Source organism: Nansenia antarctica, assembly GCF_963989245.1.
Source record: "Nansenia antarctica genome assembly, chromosome: 13".
NCBI lineage: Eukaryota > Metazoa > Chordata > Actinopteri > Argentiniformes > Microstomatidae > Nansenia > Nansenia antarctica.
This window is the reverse complement of record NC_137683.1, coordinates 24,660,629-24,679,046: the sequence shown is the minus strand read 5'-3', so window position 1 is coordinate 24,679,046 and position 18,418 is coordinate 24,660,629. Positions and strand designations below refer to the sequence as shown.

The window sequence follows — 18,418 nt, the reverse complement described above, 5'->3', positions numbered from 1 at the left end:
GGTGCGGACAGGGAACGTGCAGGTAAGGGAAACTGGCCAAATCGTGACGTTAGAACGTAGAATTATAAGGTTCTATCTCCATTTTTTTCAAAATTGAGTTTTTTACATAATCTGATCCATTAGGTGTTTATTAATGCCTGTGTGGTGTTATTTTTTTAAATGTTTACATTTTTGAGTTAGTAATTAATCAAATACAAAGGTTCCATCTCACAAAACATAATGGAATGTAAAAACTTTGACGCTCAATATCTCTGAACTGCCCTAAACGGAGATAGAACCTTATCATTCTAAGCTCACGAAATCTCTAAACATTGTCAATCGTGTTCATGCATTTTTATTACGACTCAAATTGCATTGTTTTTTACATCAGTACACCACCGAAGCTATTTGGCGCTGGCCACCACCATCCGTGTTGTCTCTCCCAGCCACACCACCGGCCACGTGCTTCCCAGTGGGCTGGGAGAAGAGCGCTGTCATCACTTCAGCCCTGCCCTCGGCACGTTGTGTGCAGCATGCGAGGCCTTGCTGTAACCGTAATGAATGGTATAGCTGTGCATCAGTTAATGCGGTGGGCAAACATAGTGGCGTGTAAGTGCAATTGTGCGCTCTAGTTTAGCTCAATATACACCGTTTTTTTGTTTTGTTGAGTATTTTTGTAATTATTTATATTTTCGCAGTATTTCAATTATTGGAACGACAACAACGACATCTGTCTATTGTCCAAGGTTTGATATGTACACGTATATATGAGTCATAGCGGTCCATGGGAGAACAGAGTGTACTCGTTTTGAGTACATTTCCTCATTCTCAAAGAGGGACACTCTTATCTTAAAGGCACATTCTGCTCTTTAATTGTCCATTCAAATGATCAGATTCTCGAGGAAAATCAGCCAATCATTCACACATTTCGTACATAAATGCAATGTGCTTCACACAAATATTAAATAAATAAAATAATGTATTATTATAAAAAAATAAAAAAAATAAAAAAGTCACATAGAGTATGGTAAAGTATACACATCTGAGACGTGAAAAAAGAGAAAGAAACTAAATTTGGGTTGATAATAGGACTGATAATAGTGGACTGAGAGACCTTTTGTAATGAATGAAAAACGTTTACGATTTGTTACCAAACTAGTACAGACTAGATTAGATTAAATTCAATTGTATTGTCATTGCAGAGTACAAGTACTAGATAACGAAATGCAGTTTAGCATCTAACCAGAAGTGCAAATAGTACAAATAGTACAGGGAACAACAACTGTAGCACAGACAGTGACACGCTACAGTACTCCAATATAATAATATATAACAGTAATATACTGTATGTACATGGAATGACACCTTTGGGGGGGAAAAAGCCTTATCTACCTCTATTTCTAGTAGGTATAGGTCTATGTGATTGTAGGTTTGATATTAGACTACCTCTCTTTACAGATCAAATAAGGCAATGTACACTAAGACATTATAGGGAGAATGCTTGCATGGCATGTTGTACATCTACTTAGACCTAATGTCTTTGCCAGGTCTCTTGCATGATCTAACTTTCTGATTGACTCTTTTGAATGAATGAATGGTCTTTATTGTCATTGATATAGTACAGGTACCATACAACGAAATTTGTGTGGGGGGGGGCTCCCCTGGTGCTAGGATAATAATACTAAAAACAAGAGGGAAAAGAGCTGGTTTACATAAATAAAGGCTATATACACTATCCACTATACTATACTATACTATACAAATAAAACACTGTGCTGTACTCTATGCTATGCTATAAATATCCTAACATTTCCCATCTCTGAACCTTATGTGCACGAGGGTTGTCATATTGCACATAGTGTTATTGCACATTCATTTAAAGTGTCGCAGTTTGCAGGTTTGAAATGTTCACAGTTGTATTTCAGTATTGCACTTGATTGCAATCTAGTAGCTGCCATCAAATTGTCTAGATTTTCCAGGGCCTAGAACCTAGGTCTTTGCTGTGTTCAGGGCCTGAATGGCCCTAGGGTACTCCTGACCCTATTGGTGCAAGACAGGATGAGTAGGGTCTAGGGTGAGAGAAACGTACCACATAGTTAAACGTCTATTGTGTTCAGGGAATGTGTGTTCACAACCCCGTGAATCAGCAGTGAAGCTATTTGAGAGTTAAAGAACTGTACACGGTGTTCTAGACGTGCTGGCTGGCCACGCCCCTTGTTCTTTCTCAGAACCTGGCCTAGATGCGTGATGATTCACACTGGACTGGGACATTTTGGGGCCGGTCCACAGACCAGGCTTAAACCTAATCCGAAATCTCCAATCTCTGATGGAGATTTCAGATTTAAAGGTGTGATTTAGTCCACACTTTAGGATTCAAGCCTTGTCTGTGATGTCTCTATTTCAGTCCTGCAAGGCAAGGGGGGCACGTTGAATTGTGCATGCGAAGAAGCCTTGCTGCAGTCGTAATTAACGGTATATCGGCGCGCGAGGAAATGCGTTATGCGAAATGCGCGGAAACTGCGTTAGAGCGCTCTAGTTTAATGGCTCACAGTCGATTGATTGATTGATTGAAAACTTTATTAGAAGATTTGCAGAAGTAGGTACATGAAAGTACATATTACATACAAGGTCAACTAACAGGATAAAAACCCAAGAAAGCCACTGGCTTATTTCAATTGGGGTCCTTGATTCTCAATTCATCGTTACATGTAAGACAGTCGCGCACTTATGCAGTGAAACAAAACAAAACACAATTATATTTGGCAGTATTTCAATTATTCGGAGAAACACGTTGTTTTTTTATCCTCGAAGATTTGGTGTGTGCGTATATATTTCAGACATTACGGGAATGGGAGACCCAGTGGGTGTGCTGCGTTTGTTGTGAGCTGTGAAGCAGGCAGTGTACAACGTGACTACAGAGCCCCCCGTGCCACTAGTCCCGCCCTCTGTGACCAATGAGAACATTTGTGGGCGTGACAAGGCGGTGGCTTGTTCAAGGCGAGCCAATGGGATTGTGAGAATAAGAATTACCGTCCAGAAGGTACACAGGGCACGTGGATTTTTGCGTGTCACCTGAAGCAAAAAATAATATGTGTCATACATACAGTGGATCAGTGGTAAGAGAGGAACGGTCCAGAGATCTCGAATCAACATTTTTTGCTTATTGACATTTTCTGGAACTCATTTTTTTGGAACTCTTGGAATACTAACTAACTCAAGATCAATTCTTCTTCTAAAGGTAAACATCGCGCTCGTGTGTTATTAGCTACTACGAATATATTGATCGTATTGATTGTAAATCGCTTTGGAATAAGGCGTGTCTGTCTGCTAAATGGCAAGAATGTAAATGTCATGTAAAACGCTCGTGTTGTTGTATTAGGAGTGGTGTGCAAAGAAAAATGTGATTTCCTATCTGCGACTTGTTGCTTTCGTCGTCTAGCCTTTGCATATAATATATACCTAACCCACACCCATTATATGACCCAGTATTTATTAGTATTATTAGCCATGTAATTAGCGCCGATTCCGACACTGCGACCCATCCAGGGGTCGGTGCGTTTAGGCCCATATGACCGGGGCTAAATCAAATAATACAAATGTGCCATAATCAAATAAATGACACGATGGCGTGTGTGTGCACTATGCATGCGTGCATATGTTGCCCAACATCACATGCATATGTTGAGATCGTAGGTAACAAACATACGTAGGAAACGTCGTGTTTCAGCATTTTGCATTACGCTCAGTCTGTCTAGATAGAAGATGGCTTTTCCTTAGTCAATAAGGCAGTTATTTTTTCCCCTTAATCCTAAATGTCTGTTTTGGCATTTCGTTTGATTGTAATTGTTACGACCACTTCAGTCAGTGGAAAATAGAATTGGAATAATAATAATAGCATTTGTTCCCGATTGATTCGACCACAAGTTGTGAGTTATTCTTCTGTTTTTGTCAAACAACATGGGGCTGCGTTCGTACATTCGCTCTGAGAGCGCCGGAGCGCACACTGGGTGCAACGTCATAAAGGGACCGAGTAATTTGATTGGACAAGAGGCATTCCATGAGTGGTGATCAGATTTCCAGAGCATATTTACGAACGCACCCATGATTTGGACCTGACCCTTCCGCACGATGCATGACGCTGTCGTAGTTGCGCCACATGGCCACATGGGGGTGTAGCGAGATATGGAGGGATTTACATATTAATATACATTCTATATCCACAGTTGAGTTACTACTAAACTGTTGCAATAGGTTAGTAGTAGCTACAAAACTAACAACACATGCAAAACACATGTGCAAAAAGTATTCTAGGCCTACATGCTTATATGGAGTTGATCTCCATATAAGGATATATATATATATATATATATATATATATATATATATATTTGTGATCAATCAGAATTCAATCAGAATTGGAAAAAGCCTTTGATTTTGGCAACGTCCTCTTGAAAATGGGTTTTGACATAGTAGATCACTGGTAGAAGGGAAGGAGCTGAGAGTTCCCAAGACTGACAGCCAGGGTTGTTAAACCTCGAGGGGAGTGGTAGAACGTACACAGGCAACTTCTTTGCATTATCATGACTCTAGATAATGGTTTCTGATTTAGAGGTGTATGGCTTTATTTGAGTGTGTTTCCTGTGGGTGTGGGAGTGGGGAACGGGTCTGTGCATGGCTGGGTAGCTGAGTGTGGAGGAGGCTGGGATGGAGACGAGGTGCTGTTATTCACAGTAGCCACAGCCTCCTCAGGACCACCTCCACCTGCCTGCCTGGTCCTCGGAAGCACGCATCAACGCCCACGGACGCCCACTCGTTGGCCCCATCCTCATTCCCAGGGGCCGAATCTGACCCTCTCCCCAGCTAGGGCACACCACGGTGTGTCGTGCTACACGGTGCATCGCCCATCTGTGTAGGACCAGGCTAGTGCTAATTACATAACACGAAGACACTAAATCGACTAGAAATACACCAACACAGGCCTAGCCTAGGATGTATCACAGCTCTATTATTTAGGCTACGTTTACAGTTAGCCCCTACTTGTCGTCATTTCATTGCGTCATGTTGGCCGTCAAGTAGTAGTTTTAACAAAAATAATGTTTATTTAGTCGCTGCTGGACATGAACAGTAGAACACACGTTCTCATTCATTTAGGCTTATCCTGAATGTTCTCTTGACAAATCTCCCTCTGCTCTGAATCCCCTTTACTCCGCCTTAAGATGTCCCTTGAGTGACGATGTCGGGGCCTGATCTTAAAGCCTGCTGCCCCAGACAATGCGTCATCCCATCTTTGTGGCCATGAGGCTGGCCATGGGAGGGAAATGGAGCACAGCGTGAGATTGGGCTTCTTGTTATATAATGGGCCCGGCAGCTTAAAAGATTGGTTTCTCTCAAGGGAATAAATAGTGGAGGACGCCACCTGCGTAGGCAGTGATGTCAGCTTAGGCCTACGCTCGTCTTCAACTGTCCTTCTGCATAAGAAACCGGGGCGTCACTTTGACGGCTGCGTTCAAGGTGAGAGGCAATCGGGGTTCGTTCGAGTTAGTCTCTCCACCTTGCTTGAGTCGCTTTTGTTGAAGGTTTTCAAGATTGAGAGAGGAGGACTGGTTTGTGCCGGTTCTCTTGGAAATGGAGGATCAGTTGGGTGCATGCACACAAAGACACACACAACTAGACCTCCCATCCCATGTGGTGCAATTAGGCACCGAAATAAAATTCAACTCAAAAGGCTGCCTCCGTTTGAAGCAAACAAATATAGCACATTGTTGGGTCTCTGTTTAAAATACTCCCACACTTAAAGTTTAGCCTAGATGATCGTGAATCCATGCCTTGACCGGGCGCAGCCATCTGAATTCTTTGCGGCGCACATTAGCCTATATAAATCAACATATTTCCGTAATTGATTACGTTGATGAGTCGCCTCAGCCCTACCACCGTATTATCGTTGTTACGTCCAGCCATGCAAATGCCTGACAGAACACAATGGAGTCTAACATGTCTCTTTCTCTCTTTTCCCCCTTTCTTCCCCCTCCACCAGGTGGCCTGTATCACACAGAGAAAAGAAAGTGAATTGACACTCTCTCTGAGAGTTTCAGCGAAATATCAATTGTCCTTATATGAACAGTCAGCAGAAGAAGCAATGTTCTTCTCTCCTTAGTGTTCTCTAGATCAATCAGCAACCACCACTTGGGTGGGAGCGCAGATCTCAACCAAGCTTTATACCAGCCCCATTCTCCACTATAATGAGTTACGAGAACTCAAACTCCGCCCCCAGCAGTGACACTCGGGGGCGAGTGGAAGAGCGAGAAGAGGCCCAATCTGGAGGAAATTCCCCAAACAAGAATGGAGGCCCTCCTCCTACTACTACCTCAGAGGCGACCAGCCGAGGGGGCCGAGGGTCCTCTCCAGGAGGGGCGTCGGGATCCGGGGGCGACACGGACGCGCAGTCGAGCGGGAACGACTCCGGAGAGAACAAGTCCAGGGGGCGCCAGTCCAACCGGAGCTCCCACAGCTCAGCCATGATGTTGCAGGGCAACAAGAGGTACGTGGGCTTTGGTGGCCCTAAGCAATAAGAATAATAATAACTTGGTTTTATATAGCGTCTTTCTCAGAAAGTGCTGGAGTGCTAGTGGGGGTGGGATGGAGTGCTAGATTTTCATTGACGGGTGTTTCGTTGACGGGGGGGTAGCAGAGTTTTCCGTTGACGGGTGGTAGCTTGCGCTAAATCGGCGACACAAAAGTGTGGCCCTGTCTAGCGGTTGTGGCCCTAAGCAACCGTATAGACTGCTAATGCCAGCGGCCGGCCCTGCTGGGAAGCACAGTCAGAGGAAAGAAGGGACGGGAGATGCGGAGGCGCGACAGATGCAGACTTGCATAACAATATGGCAGCTCTCGTAGCTGACGAGATCCAAAGAGGAGGAGGGGTGGGGGGGGGGTCCTAGAGAAGGCCAACGATGACATAACAGAGGAAAGGGTGCGGCCAACAGAGAGTATTTGGTCGTTATGGATTGCAGACTTGCATGCAGTAAAGAAGGCCATTTGCCAAACTAGTTAGTCATAATATTGATAGTCCTCCTCTTCCTTGTCCTTTTTCATGACTTTTTTCTTCTTCTTCTACACTCTTTCTCTTTTTCCCTCCTCAGCTCTGTCTCCCAGAGCTCTGCCCCTACCAGCAGTTCCCTGGCCTACAGCCTGCTGAGCGCCAGCTCGCAGCGGGACCCCCCCTCCACCAGCGGCTGCAGCAGCGATCAGTCGGCCCGGGTGAAGACCCAGAAGGAGCTGATGAAGGCCCTGAGGGAGCTGAAGATCCGCCTGCCGGCCGAGCGCAAGGGCAAGAGCAAGGGCCGCTCCAGCACCCTGGACGCCCTCAAGTACGCCCTCAACTGCGTCAAACAAGTCAGAGGTGAGCGGGTGACTGTTAGCGACTGTTTAGCCTCCTAAGTTCCTGTGGGGGGGGGGTGAAAATGTGTCTCTTTGTGTCTGTCTTGTTTGTCACCCTTTGGAGGTGAATCAGCCCCATGACCACTGCAGTGGTGAGATGATAATAATAATGATGATGATGATGATGATGATGAGTGGTTAAACGGTGTTTTGTTTGTCTCAGCCAATCAAGAGTACTATCACCAGTGGAGTGTGGAGGAGTGTCAAGGCTGCAATCTGGACCTCTCCGCCTTCACGAGGGAGGAGTTGGACTGCGTCACCTCTGAGTACACCCTCAAAAACACAGTAAGCCATGCTAGTTGATTTCAGATCGTGTTTTCCTCACTCGATGGTGTTCTTATAATCCAGTACCACCTCGGCACGACACCGAATGTAACGCTGAAGACACAGTGAACAATGTTTGATCATTCCTCTCTCTCTCCCCTCAGGACACGTTCTCCATGGCGGTGTCCTTCCTGACGGGCAAGGTGGTGTACCTCTCCCCCCAAGGCTCGTCCCTGCTGCGCTGCAAGCCCGAGAAGCTGCACGGCACGGTGTTCTCCGAGCTGCTGGCCCCCCAGGACGTCAGCACCTTCTACAGCAGCACGGCGCCCTGCCGCCTGCCTCAGTGGGGCTCCTCCTGCATCGGCTCAGGTGAGAGAGAGGACGGAGGGAGGGAGGGTAGGGAAGGGCCTTTCTGGACGAGCGAACATCTGAATCTTTTGTAAAAAAAAAAAAAATAATCGAGTTATCGGCCATTACGTAGCAACTGTCGAAATTATTTCTCACGTCGAGTTCGGTCGACCACAGAGGGTGCTCCTAGGTGATCCTAACGCCAGCCCTCCGTCTCCCCCCCCCCCAGCCTCCCCACCGGTGGACTGTGCCAAGGAGAGGCCCATCTTCTGTCGGGTCAGCGCGGACCGGGCGTACGGGGGAGAGATGCGCTACTACCCGTTCCGTATGACCCCCTACCAGATCGCCCTGAAAGACTCGGACGCGGGGCGACTCCAGCCCTGCTGCCTGCTCATCGCCGAGAAGGTGCACTCGGGATACGAAGGTATGACCACGGAAAAGGCCACCGTGAATAATCGACAGTATTTAATATTCTGACTTGTTATTATCACTGATTACATTACGACAGTTACAATTTATGGGGGGGAGTGTGTCCAAACTTTAGATTGGTACTGTATATCGACAGGGTTCATGTGACCTGTTTCATGCACCCGGCGCAGCGTTTCTGACCTGTTTCTGTAACTCTTTCTCGGTCCTTCTCTCCCCTCTCACCAGCTCCCCGTATCTCTGCAGACAAGAGGGTGTTCACCACCAGTCACACTCCCAGCTGTCTCTTCCAGGAGGTGGATGAGAGAGCGGTGGCATTGTTGGGCTACCTGCCCCAAGACCTGGTGGGAACCCCGGTCCTCCTCTACCTCCACCCAGAGGACAGGCCTATCATGGTGGCCATCCACAAGAAGAGTGAGTCAGACCTCTCTTCCTCCCCCCCCCCCCCACCTTGTTCTCTCTCTATCCCGGTTTTCCTCTCTCAACCCGTAAGCCCAGTTCAGATCTTTTGCAAGCAATCCTAACCCTGTCACGTCTCTCTCTCTCTCATCAGTCCTCCAGTTTGCGGGGCAGCCGTTCGACCACTCTCCCCTGAGGATATGCGCGCGCAACGGGGAGTATCTGACCATCGACACCAGCTGGTCCTCCTTCGTCAACCCCTGGAGCAGGAAGGTGGCCTTCATCGTGGGCCGCCACAAAGTCCGAACGTAAGTCTCTCTCTCATCCCCTAGGGGTTTCTTTCTCTTTGTCTCTCCGTCTTCCTTCTCCCTAGCCAATCGCGATGAAGTCTTTCTTATGTCTCTATCTCCCCTCAATCTCATGGTTCGCCAAAGCTAATTCCTCTCTCTCTTCTCCCCCCCCCCCTCCTCCCCCCATCTCCAGGAGCCCCCTGAACGAGGACGTGTTCAACCCTCCGCGCGGCTCCGAGGGCCGGGCCATGGCCCCCCAGGTGGTCCAGCTGAGCGAGCAGATCCACCGTCTCCTGGTGCAGCCGGTGCACAGCCAGGCCAGCTCCCAGGGCTACAGCAGCCTGGGCTCCAACGTGGGCTCCCACGAGCACCACCGCAGCGCCGGCTCCTCCAGCGACAGCAACGGCCCCACCGCCATGGAGGACGCCAACGCCGCCGCCACCGCCGCGGGCACGCCCCTGCACAAACCCGTGAGTGGAGAGGGAGAGGGGCATACTCAGACACAACACTGGCGCCCCCTAGTGACACATGACACGTACTGAACTGAAATTAAAAGAAGTAGAAGCCGCACACTCAAGTCCCAGATACAACAGAATGTGATTTAATAGGACAACTTACTGAACGTTTTTTTTTGGTTGTGCGCAGATGACGTTCCAGCAGATCTGTAAGAACGTCCACATGGTGAAGACCAACGGACAGCAGGTGTTCATCGAGTCTCGCAACCGGCCTCCTCCTAGAAGACCCTCCCACACGGTCGGTGGTGGGCTCCATCGAGTCATAGACGATCCGATCAGGAGCCTGATCACTGAGGTGGTGGTTCCCCCCAAAACCTCGGGTGAGGAAAGGGGACCCACCCAGCTGGTGAGGAAAGAACCTCCGAGTGCCTACTCCTATCAGCAGATCAACTGTCTGGACAGCATCGTACGGTGGGTGGTTGTTCCAACAAAAAAAAAAAAAAAAAAAACGTATAAACACAAACTTTAATATCTTTATCTCTGCCTGACTTCCGCTTAAGTCAGGCGGTTTAAGCCGAGACCCTGACTTATGATGTCACTTCCCCTTCGGCCCCACAGGTACTTAGAGAGCTGCAACGTGCCCAACACGGTGAAGAGGAAGTGTGGCTCGTCCTCGTCAACGTCTGACGAAGACAAGCAGCAGGCCGCGGGCACCGCCAAAGGTACACACACACACACACACACACACACACCCCGTAGCCCCGTGCAGTGGCTTTTAGACTTCAATTGCTTGTCACTACAGTCCCACTCACACACTCATCTATAGAGAGAGAGAGAGAGAGAGAGAGCGAGAGAGAAAACACGTGTGTGTGGGCGGGGTGTGTGTTTGCAGCGTTAGGGTTCATTAGAAATCAGTTGATGACCACCAAAGGTTTGCTTGTTGACACGTTGGGGGGGAGGGGTGATCATTCCTTATGATGACTCACATAGAGTCTGTCTGTGTGTGTATGTGTGCGTGCGGTACGTTTGTTGTGCGTGTGTCTGTGCGTGCGTGGGTTCCGGTTGTGTGCGTGTGTGTGTGTGTGTGTGTCGTCGGGTGTGTGTGCGTGGCGCTGCAGGTCCTGCTGTATCCCTGGTGCACAGCAAGCCCGAGAGCGTAGATTCAGTCACGTCCCAGTGCAGCTTCAGCAGTACCATCGTCCACGTGGGAGACAAAAAAAAACCAGAGCCAGGTGGGCAAGAGGACAGGGCCATTTTCTGGGCCTCCTTTTAGTTTTTTGTCTGTGGATCTCCTCTACTACTCTCTTATTATACACCGCTAGTGGCCTGGCCTGTCCTGTCACGTCACTGTCACTATCACTATTGTTCTTCCGCCCGTGTCTGTCATGTGGATCTGTACTTGGTATTGTGTACTTGATATTGTGTACTTGATATTGTGTACTTGATAGTGTGTTCTTGATATTGTGGTCTTGATATTGTGGTCAGTTTGATATTGTGGTCGTGTCTTTTTCCGCCCATCCGCCAGACCGTCGTTCTCTTGTGTCTATCTCTTTCCCATTCCCCCTCTATGAGTCACATGTCACTAGGCGTTTTTACATTTCACTATGCAGTCTCCTTTAACTTCTACTCTTTTCTCTCTCCCTCCTCTTTCTCCCCTCACAGCCGCCCTCATAGACATCATCATGGAAGAAGCCACTCCCGTTACCACCGCTCTACCTCCTCCCACCGCCATCGCCCCCCCTCCCCCTCCGACCCCGTCGGTCCAACCCGAGAGGGAGGGACGTAGGGGAGGAGCAGGTGGCCGGTTCGGCCTGACCAAGGAGGTGCTGTCTGCCCACACGCAGAACGAGGAGCAAGCGTTCCTGTGTCGCTTCCGAGACCTGAGCCAGCTGAGGGTGTTCGACCCGGCCTCGGCCATGCGCAGCCACCCCGCTGCCCCCACCGCCACCAACCCCCTGGCCAGAGGTAAGGGTCCACCGCACACAGCCCCCCACAGTACAGGGGCACAGCCCCCCACGGTACAGACCAGGGGAAGAGGGAGGTTAGGGAGAGGACTCGGTCTGAAGTTTAAGACTGCTTAAATGTACAGTTTTTAAAAATCTATATCTCTTTCTCTCTCTCTCTCAGGAGCGAGGTGTTCCCGCGACTACCCGGCGGCAGGGCCCCACAGCGGCAGACGCGGCCCGGGGGGCAAGAGACTGAAGCACCAGGAGAGCTCGGACCCCAGGGGCTCCCTGGGCCTGAGCGGAGCCCTCCGAGGCCCCGGCGGCGTAGGGGCGGCCCACAACCAGCCCCCCCCCGCCTCCACCTTCCCCTTGACCCTCCCCCTCCCCATGCCCCTAGGCACCGCCACCACCACCTCCTCCTCCTGGCCCGCTTCCGTGGCCTCCCAGGCCAGCCTGCCCACCAGCGTCGCCTACCCCCCGGGGATGCTCCCTCTCTACCCCCTCTACCCTCCCCTCTCCCAACCCATGCCCGTTCCGGTCGCGGACCCCTCCTTAGCCGTCGCCGCCGCCGCGGGCCTGCGCTTCCCCCACATGCAGGGTGGTCCTCAGATGCCCCCCATGATGGCTCTGGTCCTGCCCAACTACATGTTCCCCCAGCTCAACCCCTCCCTGCCCCAGATGGCGGTGCCCTCCAGCCCTACCATGGTGGTGCCCCATCACCCCGGCCCCCAGAACTTCTACAACCCCAACGCCGGCTTCCCCTTCCCCGGTACGGCCCCCGCCGTCATGGTGCCCCTGCCCTCCGCCTTCCCCATGCTGCCCCCCGGAGGAGGGCCGTCTCGCTCCAGCACCCCGCCGTCCAGCGGCCAACCGCTAGCGGACCACGAGGGGGCGGAGTCGACCCTGTTCCAGTCGCGCTGCTCTTCCCCGCTCAACCTGCTGCAGCTGGAGGAGTCGCCCAGCAACCGGCTGGAGGTCGCCACGGCGCTGGCGGCGGCCACGCAACAGGCCACGCCTCCTGCGCAAGGCAGCTCAGCCAACCAGAAAAGCGAGTCCAACCAGGACGCCATGTCCACCTCCAGCGACCTCCTGGACCTGCTGCTGCAGGAGGATTCCCGTTCAGGCACCGGCTCGGCCGCCTCGGGCTCCGGGTTGGGGTCCTCCTCGGGTTCAGGGTCCAACGGCTGCAGCTCCTCCGGAAGCGGAACCAGTGAGTACTCCCTCGATACCGCCTGTCTGAAAAACGGATAGGACGAGTTGATGTAATACACGGTGTCTTTTGCACCCTTAGTCCCCTTTGGAAAAGCTATTTGTGAGACATTCTAGCTCTTAGCCAGCTCCCAAAAATAGAACTCACCCTTAATATTCCTTTTAATGTTTCAGGGAGCAGCAACACCAGCAAGTACTTTGGCAGCATCGACTCGTCGGAGAACGAACACTCCCGCAAGCAGCCAGCAGGGGGCGCCGGAGAAGAGCAGTTCATCAAGTGTGTCCTGCAGGACCCCATCTGGCTGCTCATGGCCAACACGGACGACAAAGTCATGATGACCTACCAGCTGCCTGTGAGGTGAGTCATGAGCCTGAATCACTGATTTGCTGATTAACAATGACGGGGGTGGTTGAAGTGTTCGGGGGGGGGGGGGGGGGGTGAGTTTTCGTGGTTCTTCTTAAAATAATGGCTTATGTCACTTTTGAGGAAATGTTATTTTGTCCTAAATATCATATATTCTATTTTTGGTTCGGTTTATTCTGTTTTTCTCAAAACCTATGAGAAAATATGACTTAAGCCATTATTTTAAGACGGTGACGATATCTGGTTTCACTGAATGAGTATGTGTTTTAGCGGGTATGTTCAATATGAGTGAACCTATGCTCCCCCACTCCCTCTCAGGGACCGTAAAGTCAAGTGTCCTTGTGTTGTGTTCCCGTGTACATACTTAAGTATTCTGTGTTCCGTTGTGTTCCAGGGACATAGACGCGGTGCTGCGTAAGGACCGCGAGGCCCTGCGGACCATGCAGAGACACCAGCCGCGCTTCTCAGAGGACCAGAAGAAGGAGCTGAGCCTGGTCCACCCCTGGATACGCACCGGCCGCGTGCCTCGCACCATCAACATCTCTGTGAGTTCCCCCCGCGACAAGCTCCCTCTGTAGAACTAGCCATTGTTATCTTCCCCCTCATCCTTAAATGAAGGTCTATAGTTAACCAGGCTAACCATGGAACTCTTTTACCTCTTTGTCTCTCAGGGATGCATGGGATGCAAGTCCCCCCCCTCTGTCACGCCATCCAACCCGTTCGACGTGGAGATCCACGAGATGGAGCTGTGTAGCGCGCTGGGCCCCGCCCAGAAGAAGGCACCCCTCCCCGACACGCCGATGGAGGAGGACAGTGTAGTGGCGCACGCCAAAACCAAAGGCAATGACCAGGAAATGGCAACAGAGGAGCTGGAAGAGAAAGCTATGATCCCCTGAAGGACGTCGCGATCGTGTTGAGTAAAGAACACTACAGCTCATTGGGACCGTTCCCACCTGGTTAGACGCCATGCCAGAAATGCACGTTCCAGGCCCCCCCCCGAATGTGGACCCCTTGAGAGGAGACTCGAGTTTGGATCCGTTCGCAGGGCGCCGTGGGTAACTGACGTGCGTTTTTATTGATTGAGTGGGACGACTGCCGTGTCAGTGTCCCGACTGGCTGGCCGTCAGATCAGTCAGGACTCTGGGTCCAATCAGATCACTCCACTTTGTATTCAAGCGATATGATTGGTGGTTGTGACAGACAGTCATCCAGTGGGACAGCCATGCCGTGGAAAGCACAGGATACGCAGACACACACCTACAAGTGCTGCGTTGTTCACTTTCGGGTTTTTTTCTTTGTGTATTTATTAAAAACACTAAAGATGGAGAGCTGTCGAAAGACATTAAATGTGCTACAAAATGGCCGCTTTATATAAGACTGGTGGTCTAGCCCTTTTATGGGATATTATTGGCTTCCCGTGTACAGTTCCTATCCCTGTTGGGTAACCTCATTTCACAGGAAGGTGGGGGGAGTCGAGCTGGTGGACCCCCCTAACTTTGTTCCTCTGTTGGAATGTATCCCAGACAACCTGAGATTGTTATGTTTTGTTTTCAGCATGATTCATGTTTTCCAAACAGTTTGGAAATTGTATTTTTTTTATTTCATGTATTGTATGTATGTATGTTTTTTGTAATGTAATTCAAGTCATTTAGACCAAATGTACACAAGAACCATGTTTACTTTATTTTGTAAGCAGTATGTATATTTTTATATTTTATATCTCTATTTTATATAGAGAGGGAAACGTGTATTTGTTGTGACGTCTTCCAGAAGAGACATTTCAAATCGAACATTTTAATGAAGAAAAAAAACAAGAAGAGAGGAGACGTCGCTTCTGTGGCAATCCAATCCGCTCCCACTCTGGAAGTTTGAGTGACAGAAGTGTCACATGTTGAGCAGTCAGGTGCCCCGCCCCGTCACCTTTTCTCAAGAGCTGGGCATTAGTCTGCATTAGTGAACAGCACGGTTCCCCTGCGGCCAGAGGCCTTGCTGCATACCTCTTGACCTCTGAAAGCAGGACGGTGGTGTTCACAACCTCCAGCTACCACAGAGACAAAGAACTGTCGTGATTGGAGGCTTCCGTCAAGGCCAGTAAAACCCTGAAAGCCAGATTAAGCTGGCTGAGGGCCAGTGTGTGGGTTGAAAGGAGTGTGGACAACGTTTGCCATTGACTGTTCAAAAACAGCCCGGAGAGTTGAAATGCAGATGATGTTTTTCTCTGTGTTGCGGTCTCCTCTCTCTCTCTCTCTCCCCCTCTCTTCTGCTCCTCTCTCTCTCTCTCCCCCTCTCTTCTGCTCACGTGTTATTCTGCTGCATTGCGTCAGTGGCCTGCAACTGTTTTGTTTTTTTATTATTTTTGTGAATTTCTTTGTACAAAAGACACATTAAAATCTAATAATATGATATGATGTTTTTGGACTCTTTGTTGTTTGCCTCAGTTCTTAATTGATCTGAACTTTAAAGTTGAACACACGCTTGTTATATTCTCCTCCTTTGTGTGCACATGTGGCAGACGTTGTGTGTGTGATGAGGCAAAAGACACATGCTGTGATGCTACTATATATATATACACACACACACAGTGCCCTGAATAAGTGGTATGTATTTTTAGCATGTTCATGTTCTATCAGCATGTTCAATTCAATTCAATTATACTTTATTTATCCCCGTGGGGAAATTCAGTTTGCCACGCCACTCTCTAAAAACAACACATGAGAACACAACATAAAGGACAGACAACAATACTGGGCCAGCCATGTATAGTATAAAAAACAGTAAGATCATGACAGAAAATTGGTAAAATGATGGCTATAGCTATGATACTAAAATACTAAAAAGTAATGATGATGATTTAAATAAATAAATACAGATTCAATTCAATACAAATTCAATACGACTACTACTTAATTGCTGTTAAACAGTCTTATAGCAGCCGGGATAAATTATTTTTTATAGCACTCCGTCCGGGAGCGTACTGAAATGAACCGCCCTCTGCGGCGGCTGCTGGTTTGCCCAGTTAGGACATGATGGAGGGGGTGGTTGGGATTGCCCCTGATGGACAGCAGCTTGCTCCTCATCCTTCTCTCCACCACCGTCCCCAGAGAGTCCAGGCTCCTTCCCACCACTGAACCCGCCTTTTTCACAAGCTTGTCCAGCCGTCTGGTGTCCCTCTTTGAGATGTTTCCACCCCAGCAGACTGCAGCGTAGAAGAGAATGCTGGCCATGACAGACTGGTAAAACATAGCCAGCATCTCTCCACACACTTCAAAGGACCTAAGTCTCCTCAGGAAGTACAGCCTGCTCTGGCCCTTCCTGTAGAGTGCATCTGTGTTGGCGGCGGACCAGTCCAGTTTGTCGTCCAGATGCACCCCCAGGTACTTGTAGTTCTTCACCACCTCGATATCCTCGCCCCGGATGTTAATGGGCAACCGAGGTAGCTTAGACCTGCGGAAGTCAATAACGAGCTCCTTGGTCTTGGTTGGGTTGAGGAGCAGGCCATTCCTCTCGCTCCAGACGCTCAAGGCTCCTGTCAGATCCCTGTACTCCCCCTCCCGTCCATCCCTCACGCACGCCACTATGGCTGTATCGTCAGAGTACTTCTGTACGTGGCAGGACTCAGAGTTGTAGGTGAAGTCTGACGTGTACAGGGTGAACAGGAAGGGAGCCAGCACAGTTCCCTGCGGAGCCCCGGTGTTGCTCACTACTGTGTCCGAGACGCAGTTCCCCAGCCTGACTGACTGTGGCCGTCCAGTGAGGTAGTCCATGATCCAGGATGTAGTGGAGGGATCAACCCCCATACCTGAAAGCTTCTCTCGGAGTAGAAGAGGCTGGATGGTGTTAAAGGCACTTGAGAAGTCGAAAAACATTCTCCTCACCTGACTTCCCGGCTCATCCAGGTAGGAGTAAGCACGATGAAGGAGGTAGAGGACAGCGTCATCCACACCAACTCTGTCCTGGTACCCGAACTGCAGGGGATCGCGTGCATGTTCAGTCTGTGGTCTCAGATGTCTCAGAAACAGCCGCTCCAGTGTCTTCATAGTATGTGAAGTGAGGACAACCGGTCTGTAGTCGTTGAGCTCGGCCGGGGCGCCCAGTTTTGGGTACCGGCACGAGACATGATGTACCAAACATGCAGTTAGATGTTCACAGTGTTCACAGTGATGTACCTACTGGCAAATGTTTCGCGTGTGTTTTGATTCAGAGCGAGATTCTCCGGTATTTGGTTTGAGGTGTACCAACATTCAAATAAGCATATCTTCTTCAACTATTTTCAGATTACAATGTATGACACATCATTTGAAAGCTTACAATCTGCACTTTCATAATCCGGAAAAAAAACAGAAAATGTACCTTGCCCTACTTGAGGACTTTTTCACCAGACCCAGTCACATATAGGTCGTGTTATAGCTTCCACTGAAACTGGCTCACTCGTCTCCATTAATGATGTATCTGCTAACGGCAGCAGAATTGAATTCTGAAGTGTACAGAAACAGCTTGTCTGCCCATGTACTTAAGCAAATGCCTCCAAACACACTGGATGGCAGGAAAATAACCCAAAACATATTATTACCATAGCAAATAGGATGTTTTTTTTTTTCAGGGACAGTGGAATGTTGTTGATTGGCCAAGTGAAGTCAATCTCCAGATTTAGATCCAATTGAACATGCATTTATGATCATTTCATCATTTTCTCCTGAAGAGGAGACTGAAGTCCTCAAAACAAACCACAACCGAAGATGGCTTACAGTACAGGCCTGGCAGAGCATCACCGTGGTTACAGTACAGGCCTGGCAGAGCATCACCATGGTTACAGTACAGGCCTGGCAGAGCATCACCATGGTTACAGTACAGGCCTGGCAGAGCATCACCAGAGAAGATACGCAGCATCTGGTGGGGTCTAGGGGTCACAGACTTCAAGCCAAGCAGTTATTCCATGCAAAGGATCGTCGGCCAAATACTAAGCATGAGTGCTTAATTTGGACTTTTCATAAATCTGTCCCATCACTTATGGTGGCCTAAAATAGGGGGACTACGTCTAAAAAGCGTTTTATTGGTGAAACTACCAATATGTACACAAATACCATGAAATAAAAGCTGAGAATCTCTACTTTAACCTCAAGGTACTTTTGGAGTGTGGAGCCAAAAGAAGGGTGACACATCATTGATGTCTTCATCCATGTACAGATTTGGTGGAAGGAGGGGGTGGGGGTGGAAGGAGGGGGAGGGGAGTTGAGCTGGCTGAAGAGTTTGTCCTGAGAGAATGAGAGGAGCAGGGCAGCTGTTTTTATACTAAACCACTTT

The 18,418-nt window shown here is 49.3% G+C and overlaps 1 protein-coding gene across 1 annotated transcript; it reads left to right on the top strand.

Moving 5' to 3' along the window:
* Positions 1 to 3,101: 3,101 nt before the first annotated feature.
* per1b (period circadian clock 1b) lies at positions 3,102 to 15,520 on the top strand. The gene is made up of 16 exons (XM_080544517.1): positions 3,102 to 3,217; positions 6,014 to 6,517; positions 7,119 to 7,378; positions 7,580 to 7,701; positions 7,845 to 8,049; positions 8,258 to 8,452; positions 8,683 to 8,868; positions 9,008 to 9,161; positions 9,337 to 9,613; positions 9,789 to 10,069; positions 10,217 to 10,320; positions 11,261 to 11,563; positions 11,726 to 12,754; positions 12,928 to 13,111; positions 13,512 to 13,662; positions 13,789 to 15,520. Exons 2-16 carry the CDS (start codon positions 6,219 to 6,221, stop codon positions 14,011 to 14,013), a joined length of 3,975 nt encoding a protein of 1,324 aa, XP_080400643.1. The 5' UTR covers positions 3,102 to 3,217; positions 6,014 to 6,218; the 3' UTR covers positions 14,014 to 15,520.
* The last annotated feature ends 2,898 nt before the right edge of the window (positions 15,521 to 18,418 follow it).

What these genes read in the sequence shown, in the direction of transcription:
- per1b (XM_080544517.1), top strand. Translation starts at nt 6,219, where the DNA reads ATGAGTTACGAGAACTCAAACTCCGCCCCCAGCAGTGACACTCGGGGG. An exon ending in CTGCGTCAAACAAGTCAGAG is followed by an intron (nt 7,379 to 7,579) that starts GTGAGCGGGTGA and finishes TGTTTGTCTCAG; the next exon opens with CCAATCAAGAGTACTATCAC. An exon ending in CTCCTCCTGCATCGGCTCAG is followed by an intron (nt 8,050 to 8,257) that starts GTGAGAGAGAGG and finishes CCCCCCCCCCAG; the next exon opens with CCTCCCCACCGGTGGACTGT.